The sequence below is a fragment of the Orbicella franksi genome, chromosome 6 (genome assembly GCF_964199315.1).
Source record: "Orbicella franksi chromosome 6, jaOrbFran1.1, whole genome shotgun sequence".
Classification (NCBI taxonomy): Eukaryota; Metazoa; Cnidaria; class Anthozoa; order Scleractinia; family Merulinidae; genus Orbicella; species Orbicella franksi.
This window is the reverse complement of record NC_138150.1, coordinates 19,497,853-19,522,905: the sequence shown is the minus strand read 5'-3', so window position 1 is coordinate 19,522,905 and position 25,053 is coordinate 19,497,853. Positions and strand designations below refer to the sequence as shown.

Genomic DNA, 25,053 nt, shown 5'->3' with positions numbered 1-25,053 from the left:
CTGAAAAAATCAATATACGCACTTTTCTCATTAAAATAGCAAAACACATTAGGCACCCTCAATTGTGTTTTTTCTTAACTTTATCTCCGCTCTATCATAAAATTCATCAAAATGGTGTTATTTCTTTTCAATATGTCGGACTAATTCATTTTTAATGGACCTAAGTGAAAATAAGAGATAAAAATATTGAGTACCATCCGTGCGGTTATCATATAATCACCTACTTAACTTCCAATGACTTTCTCTTATCACAATACCTAGTCGTACCTTTTTAGCTCGCTTCGCTAGCATATCAGGCTGCGGGCTTGGCCAGTCGAGAACCTTGTTTCGCGAGACCCGGCCGAGCCGGACTATCCTATACCATAGCATGCCGCCGAAAGGTACCGCCAAAAATGTGCAATTAGGCCTTTTCCGAACCTAAATTTAGCCACAAATCTGTCTATATCAGGTCAGAGACTTCGTAGCGTGAGCTTAAATTAAGAGGACTGCATTAGGACAGAAGACAAGGCTTCTGATTGGCTATTTAAATTGCGAATGTAGAACGATTGAGACACATGTGGATTAAACGTTATTCTGCTTTAGTGGTACGGAAACAAATGTTAAAAATTGTGACTCTACAGTCTGTTTCAAGTTTCTACTGATTTAACTCTTTCGCTTCTTGTTACCTTTGTGGTTTGTACCACATTGAGTTATTTGAGTTACTTCAATGGGTCTCAATTTAGCGGATGGTTTTGTACGTCCGTAACCTGATGAACAATGCGACGTGTGCATCTTATAAAGATTAAGAAGCCCGATAGATCGGAAACGATTTTCTTGTTTTATAATTTCCAAGCCCTTAGTGTTTATGTTGCCGCGTTCTAAGTATTTCTGTTTAAACATATTTGACACGCGATGCGGAGTTTGCTAGCTATAAGCAGCCGTCACTGCTACAAATTAACTCAAGACATGCGGATAAGAATGTCAAATTAAAACGACTAAAAGTAGACAGACCCAGATACAATCAGTTGTCTTTGCAGTTTCTGACAGGCGTGGTTTCTCCAAAATTCTTTACTCCTTACTGCAAATAAACTTTTAATTACTACTTTAGACAGCACAATTGACATTTGTTTCTACCATAAATAAAGTTATGTTTGATAGACCGGAATGCAAGATTAGTGAAATGAGATTCTGGATGGGGTTTAATGACGCGATCTGAAACTGATAGCTGAGATCTGGAATTTGAAATCTGAGAACAGGAAGCTGAGAAATGCGCTGGAATTTTAACTTGATTTTAACTGATCCAGCAACCTATATCCAGACCCCGTGAAAAGAGTGAAATTTTGTTCGTGATGAAAAAAATTTATACTTTTTCAGTGTGTCAAAATATGAATTCCGTTTGCTCCGTGAAGTCTGCAAAGTGTAGAGATTCAAATGCCGGAAAAACATACATGTATAATTTCATCTGTTTCTGTTTGGCTTCTATTACGCCATGCGTTGCTAGGTTACAAAGCCGAATGAAAACAGACGGTGACACAAAAGCGCAGTTGATGATTCCCCCACTGCGCTCTGAGTTAATTGATTAATCTATAATGATACATTGTTAATTTCTACTTGTTTTTGCTGTAGAAATCTTTTCTAAACCGAGAATGCGTCAACCAGGACGAGGTTCCAGCTTGTATCAGCTCAGTATAAGCAGAGCACCCGAACTTCGTTGTGTCAACAGCCCAGTGAAATCATGCGGTGTCTGCGAGGACTGTTGTTTAGGCGCGAAGTTGAATCACACCAAGGAATGGTTTTGTCGTTGTGGTGAACCAGTCAAAAGGAAGTACATTCTGGGGCTTGTTCAGCGTTTTGACTCTATGGATTTGCTTGAATATGTCACATCTCTGCTTCAATCTTTTCAGTACAAAGATTTCACGTACATGCGGTCGCGGAGCAAACCGAGTTTGATCGTGGACACTTCCAGTCCGCCAACAAACCACGCGTTGAACGAAGATGAATTATTACAGACTATTGACGATTACCTGGAGTGGTTTTCAGGGAGTACTTATTGGTCAAAAGCAAATTATTTATTGGGTTTAATGCAGTTGTGTGATACACATCTTCTACATATTTTGGCAACCAAGACTAGAGCAATGTGCGAAAGGGAACGAAGAAGGCAAAGAGCGGTGGACGATGGGTTAATCGATAGAGGTTTGTATCTGTTTATTTTCTCAATAACATAAAGCAAATAGCTTGTCTGGTTTAATTATTTTGGAGCGTTTTCGTAGAAATTGAGGTTCAACCTCTTCTTCTTCATTTTGATCGATGATTGCGTGACAGATGCGTGACATAGCCTCCCAATGATGTCATTTGAGACGCCTTGATGACGTCATGTTAAAGGTAGAGACTTGTCCAACATGCTTTATAAATTGCAAATTTCAACAAACATTAGGTTTTATACTGTCATAACAGACAACTGATCACATGTCATGTGTGTTGTGATTGGTGGATTTTCTTGGCTGTCATTATAATAATTACCATTTTGCCTTCCAATAGCACATGAACATAGAAAATCCAAATGGAACTAGCGATTGCATTTTTGGCTGTCATCATTCTTAATCACGAGGTCTCTTCTCTTTTTGTAGAGGATGACGAGTACATGTCTTTGCACAGCTACGTGTCCGGGAGTGATGACCCTGTCGTAGCCAAGACAGAAAGTAACAAATCACCAGCCCCAGAATCAACGGCAAGCCAATCTGGATCTTCAGGCATTCACGACACTCATTCAGCAGAAATTCACTCAATCATCAGTGAAGAGCTTGAATTTAGTCGGTCCAAATCCCCAGGAGATTTAAGTACAACAAAATCACAATCTCACAGGAGCACACATTCTGCAGACATGCTTGGCTCTGACCTCCGATCTCAAGCCTCAGCAGGATATGTTGGAAGTCCTGTTTCTCAGTGTCGTTCTAGGTCTATACCACCCTCTAGGCAGTCTTCAAGAAGGCCTGCAAATGAAATGACAGATTTTGAAAGGGAATTCTTCTCCGAAGATTATATGTCGGGTGATGAAGAGGACAATGAGAATTTCATCAGTTCTTTGACTCAAAATGACTCTTTCATGCCTGATTATTTAGGTTCTGGAAAATATAAGGACTTTTTAAGGTGTTTACCAGTTCATCTATCCAAGCGGATTCTAGGAATGTTGGACAAGAGTAGCTTGACAAACTGTTTGTGTCTAAGTAAACATTGGAGAGTTCTTGCTGAGGAAGTTAAACAAGATTACATGGTGCACCAGCTGATGACAGAAGAGATCATGCTTATGCAGGTCAGTTTTATCAACTGGGTTTTATAGTTGACCTGAACCCTCACATAGTTAACCCATGATGTGGAAACCTGTTACACTAGACTATGTACTTGGAAACAGCTGTTAAATCAATATAAACAGCTGATAATATCTGCAAGTGAAATTTTTCTTTAAGGTTCCCAGTCTCGTAGATAAACCAATCTTAATTTCTGGTCTAGTGAAACTGTTAGTAGCCACTTGTTTCCAACCTGTATTCAAATACTTCATCTTCATTTGGCCTGGAATTCTACATGCTATTATCAAATTTGCTTGAGTTCCATTCACTTAAATGGCAATTAAGTTTGCATGTTATTAGTTAATACATTTTTGATATTTGTCACTCTAGTCAATGCAGGTTTTCTTGTTTAGTTTGGAGTGTATTGAATAGCATAATATGTGAAGCAATCTGTAGCACTGAAATGGCTGGCTTTCTGGGCAACTTGTGATCACTTTGAAAGTAAGCCTATATGCTGTCAGTTTTGATGACCACCTTATGCGAATGATAAACTTGAAAATGGCCGGCATATACATTCCATTCAGTTTTCATGGTTTGTCATTTGACATAGGTCTGTTATCACTGTTGCCATTTGTAGGTCTTTATAACCTTAAGTCAAGAGTTTTATGAACAGGGCTTTCTTAGACAGTTGTGCAATGAGGACATTCAGGACTCTTGTAACTTTTTATTGAGCATAAACCCTGCCTGTAATTTTATCTTGTTTATCTTGGTACACTTTATTTATGTCTTTGGGACAATTTTTACTGCAAACAGTTAAGTCCCCTTTCAGTGGTGGCTGATTCCTTATAAAAGGAGAGTCACACCACCCCCTTTAAATTCCTTAAATTCCTCAAATTCCATGAATTATTTCAAACAACCTATTTTTTTTACAATCTAGATATATTTCTGTATTAGCTCTGAAAATTACATGTACATTCTTATGGGGTTAATATTGCTAATGTTTCTTTCATAGTAAAATGTGCAAAAACTCGCCAAATTTGCCTCCAGTACTACCTTAAATGTATCAACATTCAAAAATAAGCAGTATCAAAGGTCAGTCACTCAAAGATCAGACTCTGACTGTGTTGTCTGATTTCTATTCAGGGAGCATCAGCCAAGGGTATGAACCCAAGATATGCTAAGATTGTGCCTGTTCATGTTCCTCTGGATCTCGATGAGAACACCAAAGAAGTTCTCAACCTTGGTTACAAAGCACGTAAAGATGTGAAAAGTCAAAATCTAAAGGAATGCTATGAAGGAATTGCTATCAAGGAAATCAGAATGGAGGAGAGGAACATCTACTGTGGTGCATATAATGTGCTGGTTCTTCAGGACATGTGGGTAGCTTTATTTCACTTAGAAGAAATAATTAAATGTATCACATTCAAACATTTTGACAGAAATGCTCTTTGAGTGTTACGCATCAGAACACTGTTGAAATATGAATTTTAATGCATGTATCATTCTTGTAGATCCCATAGTTACATGTATGCTCTTGTATTATTCATTGACTGTAGCTATTGTCACTCCAGTTTTCCTCTACAGTTAAACTAGGGTATCCCTGATAGTAATATGCTCACAAATTCTCTTTTCCTTATATTAGAATGATGTGGTAGTCATAAAGTGAAATAATTTTGCTAAATCCTTGAGCAGTTAAAACTAAAATTAAGATTGATTTAGCAGGTCAGGTAACTTGGAATGCTAAGAAAGAGTTCATAACTTGTTCATCAATCAGTTATTGGGCATTTGTGGGATGCCGTTATTGTAACATTGGCTGACAAAAAGATGTTAGTATTGATCCATCAAAGAAGAAGTGGTGAAAAAAGTCTGAAAAATATTGCCAGCCACCCTAAGTCAGGTCATGAATTTTGCTTGAATCAAAATAAACATGAAATATTAATTGAAACATATGTAATCAATTTCTGTTGGGAATGCCCTTGTGTGGGGGGGGGGGGGAGGGGGGAGGGGGGGAGAGAAACTCCTATATAAAAAGGACAGGGGTGCTTGTTGGAAATTTTGAAAAGAACCCCTAAGAGGTACCAAGATCCTGTTTTGTGGGTGTGGCTTGAAATGTTTTTCACCCCTAACAGCTACCAATTCTAAGGCAACACATTATCTCCTGTCATATTTTTTTGGGCTCAATACCCTAAAAGGTGTCGCAAAGCTCCTGCTGTGAACCTTTTGAGGCTGAACACCCTATGAGGTACCAAAACTGCTTAACCCCTAAGAGGTGTAACGAGCTCCCCCGTCCTTTTTATAGGGGAGCATCAAAAAGTTTGAAACTAACCAAAATACATTTTGTATCTGGTTTCATTAACTAATTAGAATGCCATGAGAATCTGTTATTACTATCCAGTAGTTCTAACACGGTAAATACACTTTGCAGAGAGGACCCTAACCGATGTGCAAGCTATAATGGAGGGCGACTGGTTGTGTCTGGATCATATGACAGACGAGTTCGACTTATAGATGCTTCCACAGGCAAGTGTGACAGGACTATTCAAGGCCATGCAGGATCTATTCGCTGTGTTTATGTTTCAGAAGAGAGAGGAGTAGTATTGAGTGGTGGCTATGACACTTCAATAAGGTATATGTAAATGTCCAATAGGTATTAAATACTGTATGCAAGAAAATTGTTTGAAGTTTTTGAACTTGTAGCCTAGGTGTGTCCTTGCAAACATCATAACTGATTAATGACTGAGTGACTGAACAACTGACTGACTGACTGACTGACTGACTGACTGACTGACTGACTGAACAACTGACTGACTGACTGACTAATGGACTGACTGACTGAACAACTGACTGAATGACTGACTGTCTGACTAACTGAATGAATAACCAACCAACTGACCGATTGACTGACCAGTGGACTGACAGACTGACTGACTGACCGATCGACTGGCTGGAGGGTCATTTAAGTGAATAAATCAATCTTGCATTGTTTATATTTAGTAATCTCGGTTTCTTTTCTTAGATGCTGGGATATAGGCAGAGGAAATTGCAAGTGCATATTCAGAGGGTAAGTCAAGTTAAACTTGTCAACAAAATCTGTAGTTCAATAGTGCTAAACTAACTTTTGAAGATTGCCTTTATTTGTGTACATGTAATATAAACAATAGCCATGTGGTTTTATTTCATTTAACTATCAGATAAACTTATCAGATATCCACATGATAACTTATTATAATCACATTTTGAATTTTTTCCAGGCACCGGGCCACTGTTCTGTGCATTGCTCTTCATGGAAATCACCTGGCTTCTGGGTCCAGGGATAAAAGTGTTAAAGGTAAGTGAAGGTTATGTAATTCCGTCTTCCTTGCGTTGTTATGAAACAGTTCCATCTACCTATCTATCTTTTCTTTTGTTAAGATTCAAGGAATATGAAGACGGTAAAGTACTTCATGTTTGTCTTTAATCACAGTTACTAGCTTGTATTTGATTAAGGTACCCTTGCTATTCCGTATAATTTATGTGAAAATTATTAAGCAAAAAGTAATTAACCTCTTGGTTTCCATTCTAACTACACGCACTTGGCAATGTTTTACATGACTTATTCTCTATCTTGTTTGAACACAACTTGGGCAAGAAACCTGAAAGGAACCTTCTTAAAATTGAGGCTTCCAATTGGCCATTTGCGAGTTAACTTGTGCCTCTGCTTTAAAACGAGTCTTCAAAACCTTTGTTGTAAAAATAAGTTTGATTTGCATGAAAATGAACTCCTAGGTGGAACTCGTTTTCATATGAATTGTTTTGCTCTTAGACTTGTTTTGACATAGAGGCAAAAGGCAACTCGGAAATGGCCAATTTTCTTTGACTTCAACTTTTTCACTTGGCGTAGACTATCCTTAGTTTGTCAACTGAAGAAATTCCTTTCACCCTCTCTCTGGAGAAAGCCTCTAACAAGTAAGTTAAGCTGCATAAAAGAGACTTGTTTTCTTAAAAATTCTTCTTTTAATATAGTGTGGAACTTTGCTACTGGCAAGTGCCGGCGGACCTTTCGTCATAGACACGTGGTACAAACTGTTCATGTAAGTAGCATTGTGGGGTCTGTTTGCTTTCTTTTCTTTTCTTTTCTTTTTTTTTTTTTTTGAAATTTTGGATTTTTACTTATAGAAATATTTCCTAGCAACCGATAATTGTCGTGACTGAGCACAATTCTTAATTATTGCAGGCAAATCCTACTTGCGCAAAGCACACAAGATCTAATCTTTGGTGAAGCATGTGCTGTTATTGACAAATCGTTCATTCTCGTTTTATGCAGCGTTTTTGATTTTTTTTGTCGAATCGGAAAGTTGCTCAAACATACATGTACCGATTGTAAGCTCCGCCTGGGCACCTCTTGAAGCTTACAGACTCTATTGGTATCCCTTATGCTATCTTAGGTATTTCTTGACCATTCTATGGCAGGCTGGCAGTTCTAAAATTTCCCTAGAAATATATCTTTTGACCAAAAAATGAGCTGACTTAAAAGTTACCCCAGCCGATTGTTTAATAACTCTTCAGTTTTCCAAGGTTTAACTGCATTGTAACACATGCAAACAGCCATTTGCTAAACGGTTTTCTACCTTCCTTTTTTCTTGTAGGTTTCCGACACTCTAGTTGTTAGCGGATGCGAAGGTGGAAAAGTGAAAGTGTGGGACATAGAACAGGCGTCTTTACTCAAGGTAAAATAACAATGAGAGATCGATATGAAGACATGATTGATCATCACAGTTATGCACACCGCTTAAGCAGTTGAGAAATTAAAACCTGAAAAAAACTTCAGGCCTGAACGGGATTCGAACCCCTCTGCGACACCAGTGCAGTGCTTAACTAGTGAGCTATCAAGGCGATTGGGAGCTGGGACTCGTTTCTCGAAAGCCCCGGAAACTTTTCGCGCACCCAAAGCTATTTTTAATTGGTCTGTATCTAAAAACAGAGAAGTGTATACGCCTGAAACTTTTTGTATGAAGGGAATCTCTGTTCATATTAAGAATATGTGAATTAAACAGCTCTGTAATCATAAGGTTTGAGATTTCGCCATGGCTTTCCGGGTGCGAAAACTTTTCGGGACCTTGGAGAAACAAGTCACTGGTCACGTTGTGAGTTCGTAAAATACCCGTAGATGACGAAGAATTCGGCAAGAGAGGATGAGGAGTGAGAGAGTTCATCCTCCACATAAGGCTTATTCACAGCGTAATCCCTCTAAAGCTATTTTTAGATCACTCCCGGTTTCAGAAATTCCCAGAACGGTCTAGAAGCAGCCAATCCGGTGACGTGGATTTCGCTCACGTGGACAGTCTAAGCAGCTTAAGTTCATTCCTCACATTTGCATTGCGCATCCTTACTGCGCATAATTTATGGCGTCATAAGCGCGTGCTTGTGCACGCGCATATTGAAAACATGACGGATTTGCCTTGATATTGAGCTCTGTCAGTTGAAAAATGGCTCTAGCTCACCAACGAGCATGGGCACCCCAATTTTTTTTCCAGTCGTTGTAATCAACTAATCATAAGCTTTGCGTGAGAAAAGACTGATCTAATTTCTATTGCTGAAAATTGAATAAATAAGAAAAATAGCAGATACACTGTGGTCTTTTCTATTTTGCAGTCGGTAACCACATTAAGAAATTTGGTTCAAATTTTTAATCAGGGATTTAGCTTTCTGTCTGAATCAAACTTAGACGTTTATTTGTGTCCGACACAATGTATTGACTGTAGTTTAATGCGTGTTCTTATGAGTCCGGGCTTACAAAGATGTTACAATTACTGGGAATGCGTTCTCATAATAAGCATTAAATAATGCCAAAATGGGGCATTTTCAATGCCTCACTGCTCCTTAATGAGCATGGGCACCCCCCTTTTTATTTCAAAATTGAAGTTATCACATGACAAATATTCAGTGGACAACGTTTGAACAAAAATCTATTGTCACTTTTATTTCAGAGGAATTACCTTAACACGCGTTTTCATTCTTCACGAAACAATTCAGGCAATGTGTGTGATAACATTACCCTCAGAAGAATTGGGAACCACGTGTAAAAAATAACTTGAGGGATAAGGTCTATATGGGAGATTAACTCTCTCCCCTTCATCCTCTCCCTTCATCCCTTACTTTTTCTGTTGTTGAAATGTTTTACTCTAAAGAAACAAACTAAGATAGTTACGTCAGTTGTAATTGCGGTGAAACTTCCAACTTCCTTTGGGTTTTGATCAACTTATTGGTATTTACGAACGCAAAACGCGCGCACATGTCTCTGACGGAAAGCGCGGGAAATGTCACTAAGCAATTCATTGTAGTTTTGCACCTGAATGGCCAAAAAGAAAGAAACGTGATGTAACGTGACTTTAAAACAACTAATACTGCTACAGTAAGTAGATGCTAAACCAAACCTTATACAACGGGGATTTATTGCAGAAAGTGACCGAGATATTTCTGTATTCCACGACTTTTACTAACTTATGTTTGATTGGATTTTGTTTCCAGTCCCTTGACGGTCATCACGGAGCAATCACGTGCGTGACGTTTGACGAGTATCACATTATCACTGGCAGTTTAGATTGCTACGCTATGGCATGGAGCTCTATTGGAAAACACAAAAAATGCCTGCAGGCATTTAGACACCCGAAGTATGTTAATTCTTACTTTTGTTTTTTTTTTTGTTTTTTTTGTTTCGTTCGCTCGTCACGCAATAGACTGTTCACAGCTTCTCTGTTAACGCACGCGAAAGAAAAAACGAGCGAAGCGAGTGCGAAGCACGCAGGGGTGTCCAGAGGGTGGGCTATTTATCTCGGTACCCGCCCCCTACCCAGTCAAGTCTTCCGTTTTGCGCTGGCGTCCAGGTCTCTTGGGATTTTATCCGCGCGTTCAACGATCGAATAAAAATACGAGAAAATAGAGGGCTGTGAACAGTCTAGTCACGCAATATTTCCTTTCCCACCTCGGAGGGGAACTACTAAGGGGGAGGAGGGGGAGACTACTAACCATTAGACCTCCGCGTCTCTCACATTTCCCTCGTTTTGTTGTCTCAAGTTTTAAACGGAGAATCTTTGGTACCGTATGAGGCCCCATTAGGGAGAGCGGAGTCTGGGTATCCTACATTCCGTTAATTTTTGGCCAAAATATCCCTTTTCCATTGATTCCAATTGCAAAATAAATGATTTTCCAACTCGATATCCCGGTTTATCTGATCTAAATATCCATATCCCATTAATTTTCCTCACAAATATCTTGTATCTCGTTTTTTTTTTTTACCAAAATGTCCCATATCCCGAAAACTCCTAATAGGGCCTCTGTCCTGTATTAAAGACTTCACTAAACACCCTACTCTATTTCCGACGCAGGAGGTAAACTGAGCGCTTCAACGTTGGTTTTACGTTTTTTCAACAAAAGTTCTCAATTTAGATGTTCAATTTTTTTAATCTGTCCTTTTCAGGGAAGTTCTATGCCTGGAGTTTCTTTACTGTCGAGTTGTAACTGGCTCCGCGGACGGAAAGGTTAGACTTCAAATCTTGTTGGTCTTCAAACATTAGATCGCTTTTATATCGCGGTGCTTGTATTAAGATTTACGCTGGATTTTTTCCTTATTATTATTTTCCTTTTTTTGTGTTTCAGCTACGCATCTGGAATCTTTTAAACGGTGACTGTCTGCGAATTATTCGTGGAAACAGTAAAAATGACCCCATTACAACAATCAGAGCGTCAGGGGATAGGTAAGTTGTTGTCAGCTCCAATAATGATCGATTTTTCTCCGTGGCTCAAGCTCCGTCCACACTACGCCGGAGAAATTTGAAAACGGTGTTTTCACTTTGAAAACACATCAAATGTTTTCCGTCCACATCACACTGGAGAAATTTGAAAAGGTGTTTTCACTTAGAAAACGCATCAAATGTTTTCCGTCCACACTACGTTGAAAAAATTTGAAAACGCAACAATCACCGGTCATTTGGGATTTCTGTTTGAGGAAAATCCCGGCAGAGAAATCACTTGATTATCGTGACGTCATCGTTTTCGAAAAGCTCCGTTTTAGAAATGTCTTCCGTCCACACGAAAACACAAAGCCGGCGTTTTCAATTTCCTCCGGTTTGAAGAGCGTTTACGAAAAGCTCCGTTTTCGTGACGGATTAGTGTGGACGGAAGGCCTAACTGTAGAAATAAAGCTGCGTTTTCGTGACGGATTAGTGTGGACGGAAGGCCTAACCGTAGAAATAAAGCTGCGTTTTCGTGACGGATTAGTGTGGACGGAAGGCCTAACCGTAGAAATAAAGCTGCGTTTTCGTGACGGATTAGTGTGGACGGAAGGCCTAACCGTAGAAATAAAGCTGCGTTTTCGTGACGGATTAGTGTGGACGGAAGGCCTAACCGTAGAAATAAAGCTGCGTTTTCGTGACGGATTAGTGTGGACGGAAGGCCTAACCGTAGAAATACAGCTGCGTTTTCGTGACGGATTAGTGTGGACGGAAGGCCTAACCGTAGAAATACAGCTGCGTTTTCGTGACGGATTAGTGTGGACGGAAGGCCTAACCGCAGAAATACAGCTGCGTTTTCGTGACGGATTAGTGTGGACGGAAGGCCTAACCGTAGAAATAAAGCTGCGTTTTCGTGACGGATTAGTGTGGACGGAAGGCCTAACCGCAGAAATACAGCTGCGTTTTCAAATTTCTCTGGGGTAGTATGGACGGCGCCTCAGGCATATGCGCTTAAATTCTCCCCGTTAGTACTATAAGAACGCACTACCTTCAGTAAGGAGAAGCTGTATTAAACATCACAGGCTTAAGACATCGGCAGAGTAGGAAAACTTCGTAGTTCTCGTGCTATTTTTGGATTGGCCTGAAAAGAATCGAACATTATTTGTGGACGTCCACGACTGATTCTCGTGTGTTCGGTGTCTTTTTCAAATGCGTTCTTGTTTTGAACTTCTTACCAAAGTATTTTTTTTCTCATCCATACTTTTTGTTTTTAAATCTTTTTCAGGATGATTGTCAACACATTAAGCAATCTTCTGATTTTCAACTTCGAGGCAGTCCAGTGGGATTTTAACTTAGAACCCGAGCGACCGGAAGGACTGGGTAACCTCAACATCTACGCCAAGACTCCACCTCGCAGACTGGCGCGTTCCCACGTGCGTGCGCACAAGCTGATGCGCGCTGACACTAGAGACAGTCTGCCTTCCCGGCCTCCTTCACGGGTGAAAACACCTACAGCTTGTGACCTCAACGTAACTTTAGCTCCACCAAACAGCCTGCCCCTAAGGATCTCAAGCGCGCCTCCACGAATTAAGCACCAAGAGAGTACCATAAACAGCATGAATGCACATGTGCAAAGGATTTTAAAAGCTCACAAAGAGCAAAAGACTCGTCCCCAGTCTTCGCCGGCTCTGACTTCTTCCTGTAAGTCACGTGGTTTGACAGAATATGATATACCCCCGACAGATGTCGATGGAGATCTTAGAGCAAGTATGATTATCACGAAAGTCACACGCTCACCTCCTAAACCGCCATCGTTCCCAGAGAACAGACGTTCTCAGGTTATAACGCGTAGTCGCTCAGCGCCCGCGTATCGCACGCAGGTTCTACCGCCAGGCAAACGCGGTTGGACTACGTCTGCGACTGAGCCGCTAAAAGCGCCGGAGAATAAGATCATGATGAGCGCACAACAAGCGCGGGAAAAAATCGCCACAATGCGACCGCGCAGTGCGCAGGTACAGTCAACGAAAGAGTCGATTTCAGTCAATCCGGTCAAAAGCTTGTCATGCTTAAATTTGAAGACTTACAGCAGTCAGTTGCAGTTTGAACAGAGCTTACAGCAGGGATCCTTGCGTGACAGGGGAGGACGCGTCACATCGAAAGGCACTCATCGACCAAAATCTTGCATTCCTTGTGTACGGTAACACAATACACTTTACTGTCCTGGAAAAATCAGAATCTTGACTCGCCTCAATCAGCTAGAAACTAAACTTCCTGCTCACTTCTGTAAGAGCTGTCGACGAGACGAGGACAGAAGCGAGGCGAAGAGAATTCAACATGTTACTTCTAATATTCTTGCTTTGACAAGCAAACGCTTAAGTACTGATCCAGAGGTTCGAAGAAGACGCAGGCCCGCACGCCGCAGTTTCTGTTTTTATTTTTGTATCGAGTTGACAAGAACGTTGAAACGTTAGCAATAAAAATTATTTTATTTTATTTGATGGAGGGACTTATTTTAAGACGGGGGAGTCTCAAAACTCCGGGTGATGATTGGTATTATTTCAAACCCTAGGATTACGGTAAAAATATTAATTGGTAGGGCATTGGAACCTTCCCGAGCGACGACCCGTAATGGCGAGTTTCTCAAACTATACGTGAAACCTCGTAGGCGATAGTGACCAATGTTACCCTTTCCTTTTGATTTGTGTCCATTGCCGTCAACCACCAATAAACAGAAACTCCATAAAACATGCTGATGTAAACAATTTTATTATCAGCAAGGAAATGGTTCAAGATTCGGATTGGCTTCCTGAGTGGTCCAGATTTTACAATACGGACTACTAAGATGGACCGCTTACTGATTAGTTTCGGCGAGTTTTTCTCAGAAAATTCTCAAAACATTTCTTCCTACATGTCTGGAGGATAATTTTCAACTAAACGTCCACGTAAACGTCCTGAAAACACCAATATATGCTTACCTTCAGTGCGTGCGTTTGCGAAGAATGGATGCATGAATTTATTCAAAAAAAGTCCCATTAAAATAATGGTTGGTTGAACTATATTTTTGATTACTGATTTTGATCAAATTCGAACCCCGAACCGCTCGCTCGTAAAACACCCAACCTATTTCGGACTAAGCCACTAGGATTTCAAAACTTAGCTTATTCTCTTGCACATTTCTGGAGAAAAGAGGCAAGCTCACGATCACAATCTTTCTTGGCTCTCACTGAAACATCCGAACGAGTGGGTGGGTTCAGGCGTATGTACGTACTTTTCTGTATTCTTGATAGGGGTATGTTGGCTGAATCTTGAAACCGTCAAGAAATACGACAATCTCTGTTAACGACAAACCTTTAAATTTTGTCCTGAACTTAATCTACAGAATATTGATTTTAAGCTTGCAAACTTACAGATTACGACTATACCATTAAGTAATCATGTCAGATGGAAGAGGACTCTGTTCCTAACCGAGCGGTTTCCATTTTCAAAGACGTCAAATCTTAAGAGGCAGCGTGGCTGAGTGGTTTAGGGCGCTGGTGTTGTAATTCGGAGGTTCCGGGTTCAAGGCCTCCACCCTGCCACCAGCGGGATTTGTTTCTCGGTAGTCCCGAGTTCAAATCCTCGGTCACGCTTTTGAATACCGGTAGCCAACTGGTCTGCCTAATTCCAGTTGGGATTTTTAACTATGTTACGTTCATTTGAAATGTTTGTTTTCTTCGTTTCAGTGACATGCCTGTAAACTAGCTAAGTGCATGACCACTAAAATAAGATTTACATTTTTTTGTCTCCTTTTAAATGTTCGCGCGATTTCTATTTCCTTTTCGTAGCGTTTTTCTTTTGTTTATTTATTAACCACAACTTAGTTAGAGTACATAACTTGAACTTCTTACTTTAATATGAGCAAGACCTGCGCGCATTGTTCATTGTTTTTCAAACATGCTTATTACATCATATCTATGGTATGTTGTTTTTCTGTTTGCTGGATTTCTAAACTTCCAGATGTCAGTTGACAACGACCTGCCGAAAAATACGCTTTATTTTGGACTAAAATCCATTCCTTGGGTACTTTCAATCCGATCAAAATTCCGGTTTGCATCTCCAGAAATTTCCAGAGGGGAATATGGGACATTCTCGCAATTTGTGGAATAGAGGACGACCTTGCGAGGTATAACGTTTGGTTTCCATCACGGAATTTGCAGAATTTTTAGCTGAATAGTTTTGGAAATTTAACAATTTTCGGATTTTTCAGAAACTTTCCGAGAAGATTTTTCAACAAAAAATTTTTGGTCGAATGAAAAGCAACCCATATCTCACAACAACGTGGAATTATTTTCTGTGAACACTTTCGAAATATTTGTTGATGTTGCAATGGTGGCAAAATTTTCTTGCCACTGATAAGGACAGCGAAATTAGCAGGACATAGAAATTGACTAACTGCAATTTAAGTCTGTTTCTAAGAGAGTAAGTGAAAAACTAGTTAGTTATCACTATGCACTGAACATTATACCATGCAATTGTAATATGAGCTATTTACATTATCAAGAGACTATGTCTATACGCCAACGTTTGTTTTTGTTGAATACCCAGGACTTGCAAGATTGGTAACTACTTGCTCTTGCAGCAAGGCACCATTGAAGCGACATTCTTCCTGAAATGCTGGCTATAAAAGCTGTACACCACTGGATTGAGACTGGAATTCAACAGCGCACTTGCTTTAGCTACGGAATTCACTGTGGCGCGCCTACCAGGAATCACGGGAGTCAGCAAGCAAAGCACTGCCGCAGGGGTCCAGCACGCGATGAAGATAACAGAGACTGAGATGAGCATCTTTGTTACTTTATGCCTGGACTGTGAAACTGAGTTTGGATAGGAGACTGGCACGAGAACGACCGCACGCAGACGCAGAATTATCCGCGTGTACAGGTATCCCATGATGGTTATTGGCACCAATTCATTGCAAAATGCCCAAAACAGGTAAAACGCTCGAGATGTCACGTGGTTTGGGAAGTTGTCCACACACATTTGATTTTCTGCATCGTAAGTCGACACTACGAAAAGGGGACTAACCAATAGGAGCGCTAGGACCCACATGATTGGCACCGACCACCGCGACCGACTCCGACTGAGCTGTTCCAGGGGATGTAAAGTGGCGTTATAACGCTCAAAAGCTATCATCACCAGAAGAAAGGTCGACATCAAGGCCGCCACCCAACCCAAGGCCCCAACGAAAACGAACTTGCAAAGCAGGTCTCCAGTAACACCGCTCGGCTGCTCGATAAAGTGGCTCAGAATGATAGGAGGAATGAAAAAGACAGCGACCAGTAAATCAGCGATGGCCAGGTGGAAAAGAAGCCAGTTGACAGAGGTTTTCATCGCTTTTTTCTTCAGTATTACGGCACACACCAGGAAATTACCTGCTATGTTAAAAATTATCACGGCGGCTACAGACAGCAAGAAAACCAAGGAAAAGGTCGATATTGCCATCCTTGAGTACAAAATCAAATTTGTTTCTCAAAGTGGGCTTTTTCTGTAATAAGAAATATTGACATAGATAAACTCTTAACACCATGCAGCATCAGACAAGTTATTTGCATAATATCATTTTTAAGCAAGTTCGAGAAAGGAGGAAGGATAAGAGTATTCATCACCCATATAGGACTTAATTACTCCTGAGGTGATCCCTCTCGTGTTATTTTCAGACATGGTACCCAGTTCTTTCGCGGACAATTTTACCACCTGCGTTGCGTGGAAGTTTTCGTGGACGAAGGAAAGGCGTGCAAAGCATTTTGGGCAGTCCTGTGTCCCAGCATTGTAGCTATTTGTAGATCCTCCTGCCATTTTCCAAACTGGAAGTGATGTAAAGATAACTTGAGAGAGATTACCTCGTGAATAAGGCCTACATGGGAAATATACTCTCATGCCCTCCATTTTTCTTTGTTGAGCAACAGCTAAATATGCAATAAATTGCGATTCATCACGATCATCAAATAGTGCTGCATGTAACCAGTGCATCGTACCCTGTTCGATGTTGAACGGACTAGAAGACTTCCCTATTCTTTTCACATATCAACTGGCTTCTATTCAAAATTAAAAAGATACACTATACTGTTATTTTTCAGTTGTCAACTGGTAAATCTTGACTACTCTAAGTTTGCGTTAAATCGTGTAAAATTTCACTACGACGAACATGTTTCAAGCGAACTAGTTTGAAGCCGAAGACAGGAATGCAAATTTCAACGTTGTTTGGAAGGTTTTGTTTTAAACAAATCAGTTTGTTGCCATTTTACAGCTTAAAAAGATAAAAAGAAAGTGACATCGCTTACTTACTGCGTGCATAAAAAATCAGTAGTTTTGTAAAATCGAAATACTTACGAATTTATTTTGCTGTCTCTGTTTTGTGCAACCCAGTATCTCAGTAAAGGAGAAGCGAAGGTCGAAGATTTAGTTTTAATTTGATTTTTCTATCCTGCAAGACTTCAGGTGGCCTTTCAACTTCACAAAGCCGAGTCATCAGCTCATATCCGAAACAATTTGTCAAAAAAAGACGGAAAGCAATGACTTACCAAAAGGCAGAGCCGGGCAATTTATTGCACAAGCTGCAGAACATATTGGCTTCTGAGTTTCTTAAGCGATTCTGTTATATACAGACATTTTTTAAGTTTTTTTTTCCTGTCTTTTGACGAATTGTTTTGAATTTGGGCGTAAGATTAGCCATGCAGTCATTTAGCAAAACAGATGACCCTTATGTGGAATCATTAAAAGGCAACGCAAAGTCTTGAACGACAGAAAAAAACAAAGTAAAACTGAATCGTCGGCCTTCGATGATAACTCCTTTATTGAAATAATGTCATGCAGTTTTAGTTAAGAAACACAGTTGAACACAGAAATGAGGTGATTAAGTGTACAAGCTGTAAAACATATTGACCTCTGAGCGATTTGTTATATACAAACAGTTTTAAACGGTGAAAAACCACAAGCAAAACTCTCACCTTGGATTTTTCAGAAGGCCATCACTGTTGTAAACACCACCGCGCAATTGGTCTTTGTATTTGTAGCAAAGAACAGTTCGCAATATCTTTAACAAGGATTATAAACTAACGCTGACGTAATTCTTCCACATCTAAAAACCACAGGCGTATATTGATGCAGCTTATGGAGCTCAACATAATAGCGAGTCTTACCTCTCATCTATTTTCCCCGGCCTACATTGTTATGCAAATATGAAAAGTCGTCCATGAAAAGATCTCCCACCCCCCAGTACGTTTCTTTGTGTTCTTTTTCATTGGCATAGGCGTGACATACATTCCTTATAAGCTATTTTTTAATCATACGTCAAGTGAAACCCAATTTGGTGATTTGAAGCAGTTTTCATTTGAGTGTCGAAAAGTAATTGGTTTGCACTTACTACGCTGCGCGATTGGCTAAAAACTCTCGCGCCAGTTTAATTTTTATCCAATCAGAAGTAAAACCAAAGCCATTCGTGGCTTGTTTGAATGCGTTTACCCGCGCTTCGCGTAAGCCACATGTATTTGCTTCGAGTTTTGAGTGGCTCACTGTATTTTCTATGTCCTTTGTGATTGGCTAGAGCAATCACTTTGGTTTTGGTTTCACGACACGCGTAATTTTTTTTTTCTTTTCTCTTTCCTTTCCTTTTTTTATTTATTCACAGAAAAAACTTCCAGTAAAATAAAACATAGAGTAAAGTAGCTACCATACAGCACTTTGAGGATTACAATAGATAAACAAATAAAGTCGCTACTACTTAGAAATTTTGAAAACATGAGAAAATTGACACAAAGTAAGTAAATTAATTTGTCTTATTGAGACGTTGGAATTTGAGGAGATGTTTCTTAAGATGTCAAATTTTCTCGGTCGACAGTCCAATACCCAGGAGTAATTATTGTCCGCCTTAGCAGTTAGCGTTTTTGTTGAGTCTCTGGGGAAAATCAAAGCTTCAAAAGATCTGCTTGAGAGGGTGGTTTAATTAGTCTGTGATCATTCATTCGGTATTTATTCATTTCATCTTTGATAATTCATTCTCTCGGTATTATACATTGCTTTTAGTTTAGAACATTTTCAAAGAAGTTTTTGTCCTAGCTAGTATGTATAGTAGAGCTGTGAGACCTGATTTACGGCTTGACTCGCTCCAGTGGAAGTTTATTCAGGTCTCTCTCTTTTTCTTGTACCTATGAGACATGTCCTTTTCCGTTATAGGAACTCAGTCACGGTACTTATTTTGGCCACCTACAAAATTATCTTTAAATTGAAGGAAACCTGAAAATAATTAGTTTACTAAGATAGAAAAACACCAAAGAGATAATAATAAACCATAAAGGAACAAGGATGGTTAATGATGGAGAAGATTAACACAGATTGAAAAATTTAACCTAAGCTTTTTAAGATAGCTCAAACCATGACGTAGCTCCTTTAACTGACGGAACATTAAACTAACTGAAAACCTAACAAACGAACTGTTCACATTATAAGGCACCAAAGATAGAATGGAGTCTGAGAGAGTTAATCCCGCATCACTCACTGTTTGGGAAATGCCGGTAGGAACTGGAGGATCTGGTTAGAGCCAATTCTCAAACGGCTTTACACGCACTTTATCCTTCGCGAAAACATCCACGTAACGCGCGTACCAACATTATCGGCGGAAGAACTGGGTACCAACTCTAAAAATAACTTGAGAGAGATTATCGTGGGAACAAGGCTTATAGGGGGGATTAACTTTCTTATACCTTTCATTCTCTCTTGAAGCCGATCATCATTTTAGATTAGCAAACAGGACTCTAAAGGTTTAAGCTCATCATGAACAGCAAGTATCTGATTAGCTACTGGAGTGGCAATTACTTCATTTTCTGGCAACATACGAGTGATGCGAGATTCTTCCTGAACTGTTGACTATGAAGCGTGTACACCAGTGGATTGATGCCAGAATTCAACAGCGCGCTTGCTGTGGTGACGAGGTGAATTGTAGCAAATTGCCCGCCAGGAATCACGGGACTCAGCATGCAAAGCATGGCGGCAGGGATCCAACACAGGACAAAGATGATGAAGACTGAAATGAGCATCTTAGTAACCTTGGTTCTGGAATGTGACATGACGTTTGCTGAGGAACCTGGCACCTGGACACGGCTGCGCAGACGCAAAATAATCCGCGTATACAGGTATCCCATGATGCATATGGGCAACACTGAATTGGCAAATGTCCAAGCAAGTGAATATGTTAGATCCGTTGCATAATTTGGATAGTTCTGGATGCAACCTTGACTTTCTGCATCGTAGGCCGATACTACGAGACCAGGCATTATCAACAAGATGGCGACGATCCATAGGGATGGCAGCAACCACGGTGATTGGCTACGTCCAAGCTTTTCAAATAGATGTAAGGTGGCGTTATAACGCTCAAATGCTATCACCACCAGAAGAAAGCTTGAGGCTGAAGCCGACGCCCAACCCAGAGACCCGCCGAAAATGAACTTGCAAAACAAGTCTCCAATAACGCCGCCGGGTTGCTCGATAAAGTGGCTCAGAATGCAAGGTGGAATGAAGAAGACAGCGACCAGTAAATCAGCGATGGCCAGGTGGAAAAGAAGCCGGTTGATCGAGGTTTTCAGTGCTTTTTTCTTCAATATCACTAAGCACACCAGAGAGTTACCCGCTATGTTGAAAATTATTGTGGCGGCTAGACATAGTACGTATAGAAGAGTGGTAGTTGACATCACCAGGATTCAAGTTTGAGTCCAAAGTTGGATTCGTTATCTGTGTATTTAAAAAATAAGGTTAAAAAGAAATTAAACCCCCGAACAGGGAAAGTACGACAAACAAACGTAAGAGAAATTTGAAAACCCGGCTATAGTTTTACGGTTAGGCTTACCGGCCACACTAATCCGGAGAAACTGTCCACCGAAAACGGAGCTTTTCAAAAACGCTCCTCAAACAAGAGGAATTTGAAAACACGGAAAATGATGACGTCACGATAATCATGTGATTAACCCTTCAGAGCGGAGAAACGTACTGCGCAGCTTTCTGCGCCTCCCTAGCTCTACTTGCGAGCTCAGTAATAATGCAAGCTGCAATAATCTCGCAATGGTCGGAAAGAGCGGCGGACTGTAATAAGGTACGCGAGGATGTCGCTCGGTTGATTTATTTATACTTGGACAAGCATGAATTTTTTTTTCGGCATTTCACTGTTAAGTCTTCCCCTGCCTGCTGAGAGGCCCTCTTGCTTATATATTCAGTGGGTCGCTTATATGGATGCAATATGCAAAGTGGGTTTGTGGGAAAAATGCGTCTTCGCATCGAAATTTCTTGTGTACTGCGGGTAAATAAAAGGTTCAGAAACCTTCTTTAGATTAAATTTGCCTCCCCCTCCCCCCCCCCCAAAAAAAAAAATTGAATCCCCGCGAAAACAGTTCACCAGCTTTCCATTAGTGACGTTAGAATGTTGCTGCTTACCGGGAAAATTACAAAAGCAAAGAAAGTTCGTAGCTTCTTTTGTTTAGAAGATTGGCGAAATTTCCGCCATTGTTTCAAACTTGAGAGACTGGTGCGCAGCCAAAACTCGCGCATGCTTGTTACGGTTTTACGCTCTGAAAATGAACCTAATTCACGCTTTTCTGCAACCTTCTTTCCCAGGCCTTCTCTCCACTGAGCCTGGGAACGAGGTTGGCCTTTCTACTTTCGGTTTTAATGCGTTTTCAAATTTCTCCAGCATATTGAGGACGGGGCCTCAGTTCCAAACAAACAACTAGCTAGCAAAGCAGCATTTCAAAAGCTCTTGTCCTGATTTTCTCGATCACAGTTTAATTTTCTGACATATGGTTTTAAAAATTTAAAAGCGATAGTCTTTCTTTTTTTTGTGACTAGATAGGTGAGGAATTTGACGACCTGTACTCCTCCGGATCAAAGTGGATTTAAAAATTTTGGCTTTCAAAACTTCTCATTTCCATTTTCGGCCAATGTATTAGGGCTCAAGACAAGGGATACTAAAAGGGACGGGAGACCCGGAGAATTACAGGGAGAATTTGAAATTATGGTGAACTCTTTCATTTACGCTCAACCACATTCGTTGATACCAAGTATTAGCTGATTAGTGAAGCTGACATTGAAGTTTTAATTAGTAGATGATGTGCTAAGTGAAAAGGTCATTTTTAAAGTATTTAACTAGGATTGACACATTTCAAACTCTAAGATTTGAAGGTCGAAAATTATTGCAAGAGAAACATAAATAAATAATTTCCATTTACAAGGCTAAAGGAAAAAGTTAAAAGTAGAAAACCGAACGTTTTCGACACTAGCTCATCTTCACTAGGTCACGTACCTTGAAGATGACCTAGTGTCGAAAACGTTCGGGTTTTTACTTTTAACTATTTTAGCCTTGTAAATAGAAATTATTTCTTGGAAACAAAGCGAATACTATGGACAGAAACATAAATATCAGTGGAACGCGTTATTTCATCTCCATAGCTAAAAAAATATCATGAAAGTCTTGATAAACAGATTGTTACTTATTCAATCGATAAAAAAGCTCAAAAAAGAAAGCAGATTAGATAATAATCAATTTAGCTACTTAGCAATTATACTCTTTAACAAAACACAAGTAGTGATGCGTCTGTGGAATTGAGAATACCTGTCTGTCAGAAGAAAATTGCACAAAACTGACCTACATTCAGCCTTCGGTGATTACATGGGAATACCTGCTGGAGTACATTTTTTTGTTAATTTCCGTGAATTTTTCATTTCAATGAAAATCTAAATGCGGCCTTAAAAAATCAGATATGTGATTACTGCCAACGTTTGCTGAAGTCGATCTGTTGACTATTCACCGTTACGGACAGGTGACAAGAAAGAATAAATATTAACTGCCATGATGTACCGTCATACTCTCATAACTAGAACTACAAGAAATATATGACAACCAGCGAGGAGATTTTATTTTTCGAGCAGTCTTGAAACAAAAGACGACAAAGCAGCCTCTTCGTTTACAGCTACGTGAATCGTGTCTTCAATGTCAAATGTGTGTAAATTCACCTGTTTGTATTTTCTTCTATGTGGGCTTAAGCATGCATTTTTAATCAAGAAAGCTGTTTATAGAAAAAAATGACAAACAAATACCAGAAAAAAATATTACATGGTACGTACGCCGGTTGCACTGAATTTGACTGGCCTTTTTGTAAAGATGGCCAAATGAAAAGTGCAATATTTCGGATGTCTCCGACAAGCGAGTTATCCGTCAATGAGTTATATTAACCTGCTTTACTTTAGTGCAAAAAACATGTTGTAAAATTAAATATCCTGTCCTGAATTAGTGTAAAAACCTGTCAGTTTTTATTCTCCTGTTTACTTTTTACAAGAACGAAACAAAAGACAAGACATTATTTACTCACAACGCAGCTGCACACGAGTCACACAAGACCGACGAGGTCTGCCAAAAACATGTGAACGACATTCGTCGAAAATCGGTTGCAACGTTCTCGTTGTTGAAGGTTCCAGCCCTTAGCAATGCAGTACAAATCGCCTGGTTACAAAGAGCAATTATATCTTGCATACTGTAGTAGTTATGGCGAGCTTACCTATTTGTAAGTTTTACAATAGCAATGGGCAAAACAAAAAAAAATACAAATGTTTTTCTCCTATTACTATGATCTTATTCTAAATTCATTTCTCCAGGCTAAATATCGTTTGAAATGAAAAGGTTAACCAGTCGACACTCAGTTATCAACACTAGATCGCAATAAACTAAAAAAACAAAAACAAAAAAACCAAAACAATTAAGGAGTATCAAAAAAGGCCCATTGGAATTTGCACTGTGATGCAAAAGATCAATCACTGAGTTGTGTTACCCATCAACTCACGGTCACACCAACTTAAATTTAGCAGTATTTTGGATAAACAATCAAGTGACCAGCGCCCCATCTCATAAATTATCCAAGGACCGTGAATGTCATGAATTCATGGAAGTTAAACTAATCAGATTACAGGTCATCACGTCCATCACATTTGAGGCTAACAGAGTTCTTAAAGTCATACCATTACAAGAAATTTAGTTCCAACTAATGGCAACAAGTTGCTTTTGGTCCAAGTAACATCAATAAAAGCAAATCATCCAAAACTCTCTGTATGGCATGAGGTAATATATCTTCCATTTCACTCTTGCTGACAGAAAAGGAGGACACAAAGTAGCTGCCGAGGACTTCCTCTTTTGCTTCGCGAAGAAGGTGTTTCATCATACCATCCAACCGTGCAAACAGCTCTTCATTGCTCCAGAATTTTTCGTCTGGAAATTTTTCCAGCTCGAAAAGGAATCCAGTTTTTAAAACATAAGAAGTCAGCACAAAATTGTCTCCCTTATGCTGGTCACGGAAGTATTTTGCACACCTGTAGCATGTCAGGCGGTTGCTGTCTGGGCTGAAGGATTTGAGAATGTGCATCTCAGCAACTGAAAACGATGCACGCCACAATGGAGTGACTGCCACAACATGGAAACCGAGTTTTGTGACTTTTTCCTTAAGGGTCTTGGAGTATGATTCCTTAGCAGCTCCCAAGCAGGTAGTTGTCGTTGCTGAAATGTCTGTCCATTGAGGCCAGTGGAAAAACTTAATAGCAGGTGTAATGTCGATGGAAATGTCCAACTTCCTGTACTTGCGTCCATTCCAGGTCAAAACTAAAGTGACCGAGGGGCCTTTGTGGCCAATTTTGATTGACGGCCCCCAGCACGCTGGAAGCGGATCCATAACATCTAGGGCACTAAGCAATGTTCTCTCAAAAGCGTTGAAGAATCGTCCAGATGAAAGGCCAGAAGAACCATGAATCAAATCAGAAAAAAGTGTGTATGCTAGGAAAGGATGGGGTTTCACTATAGGACGACCGGGAAATCCACTGTGCCAATGGACTGAGCAGGCTCCACGAAAAGAAAGAACTTGAATTTCCGCCATGAAGTCAAACTCATCAGGTGCCGTAACTTTCGTCCCCTCGTAGAAACTTCCACTCGGAATAACCGTGCTGATGAAGCGGCCCTCTAGTTTTCCTATACATTTTAACAAGTTATTAACAAACGTTTCGACTGCGACTTGGATTTG

General features: G+C 40.0%; 4 protein-coding genes across 4 annotated transcripts in view; 1 reads left to right on the top strand and 3 right to left on the bottom strand.

The window, feature by feature from the left end:
* The first annotated feature begins 1,515 nt into the window (after positions 1 to 1,515).
* On the top strand, positions 1,516 to 13,465 carry LOC145489465 (F-box and WD repeat domain containing protein 10B-like). Its single transcript, XM_081468445.1, has 12 exons — positions 1,516 to 2,172; positions 2,607 to 3,289; positions 4,407 to 4,639; positions 5,689 to 5,889; positions 6,280 to 6,324; positions 6,515 to 6,591; positions 7,266 to 7,333; positions 7,889 to 7,969; positions 9,771 to 9,913; positions 10,720 to 10,780; positions 10,899 to 10,996; positions 12,258 to 13,465. Exons 1-12 carry the CDS (start codon positions 1,626 to 1,628, stop codon positions 13,171 to 13,173), a joined length of 3,153 nt encoding a protein of 1,050 aa, XP_081324571.1. The 5' UTR covers positions 1,516 to 1,625; the 3' UTR covers positions 13,174 to 13,465.
* Positions 13,466 to 15,254: 1,789 nt separating this feature from the next.
* On the bottom strand, positions 15,255 to 16,984 carry LOC145490759 (QRFP-like peptide receptor). Its single transcript, XM_081469853.1, has one exon. It carries the CDS (start codon positions 16,451 to 16,453, stop codon positions 15,575 to 15,577), a length of 879 nt encoding a protein of 292 aa, XP_081325979.1. The 5' UTR covers positions 16,454 to 16,984; the 3' UTR covers positions 15,255 to 15,574.
* Positions 16,985 to 18,814: 1,830 nt separating this feature from the next.
* LOC145490153 (neuropeptide FF receptor 1-like) lies at positions 18,815 to 21,344 on the bottom strand. Its single transcript, XM_081469263.1, has one exon. The coding sequence runs from the start codon at positions 20,692 to 20,694 to the stop codon at positions 19,819 to 19,821; it is 876 nt and encodes a 291-aa protein (XP_081325389.1). The 5' UTR covers positions 20,695 to 21,344; the 3' UTR covers positions 18,815 to 19,818.
* A 2,152-nt stretch (positions 21,345 to 23,496) lies between these two features.
* Positions 23,497 to 25,053, bottom strand: part of LOC145489206 (cyclic GMP-AMP synthase-like receptor) — a 5,677-nt gene continuing 4,120 nt past the window's right edge. The window contains exon 1 of the mRNA XM_081468141.1: positions 23,497 to 25,053. This exon is cut by the window's right edge and continues 4,120 nt beyond it. Coding sequence (XP_081324267.1) covers positions 24,028 to 25,053 — 1,026 coding nt within the window. The 3' untranslated portion in view covers positions 23,497 to 24,027.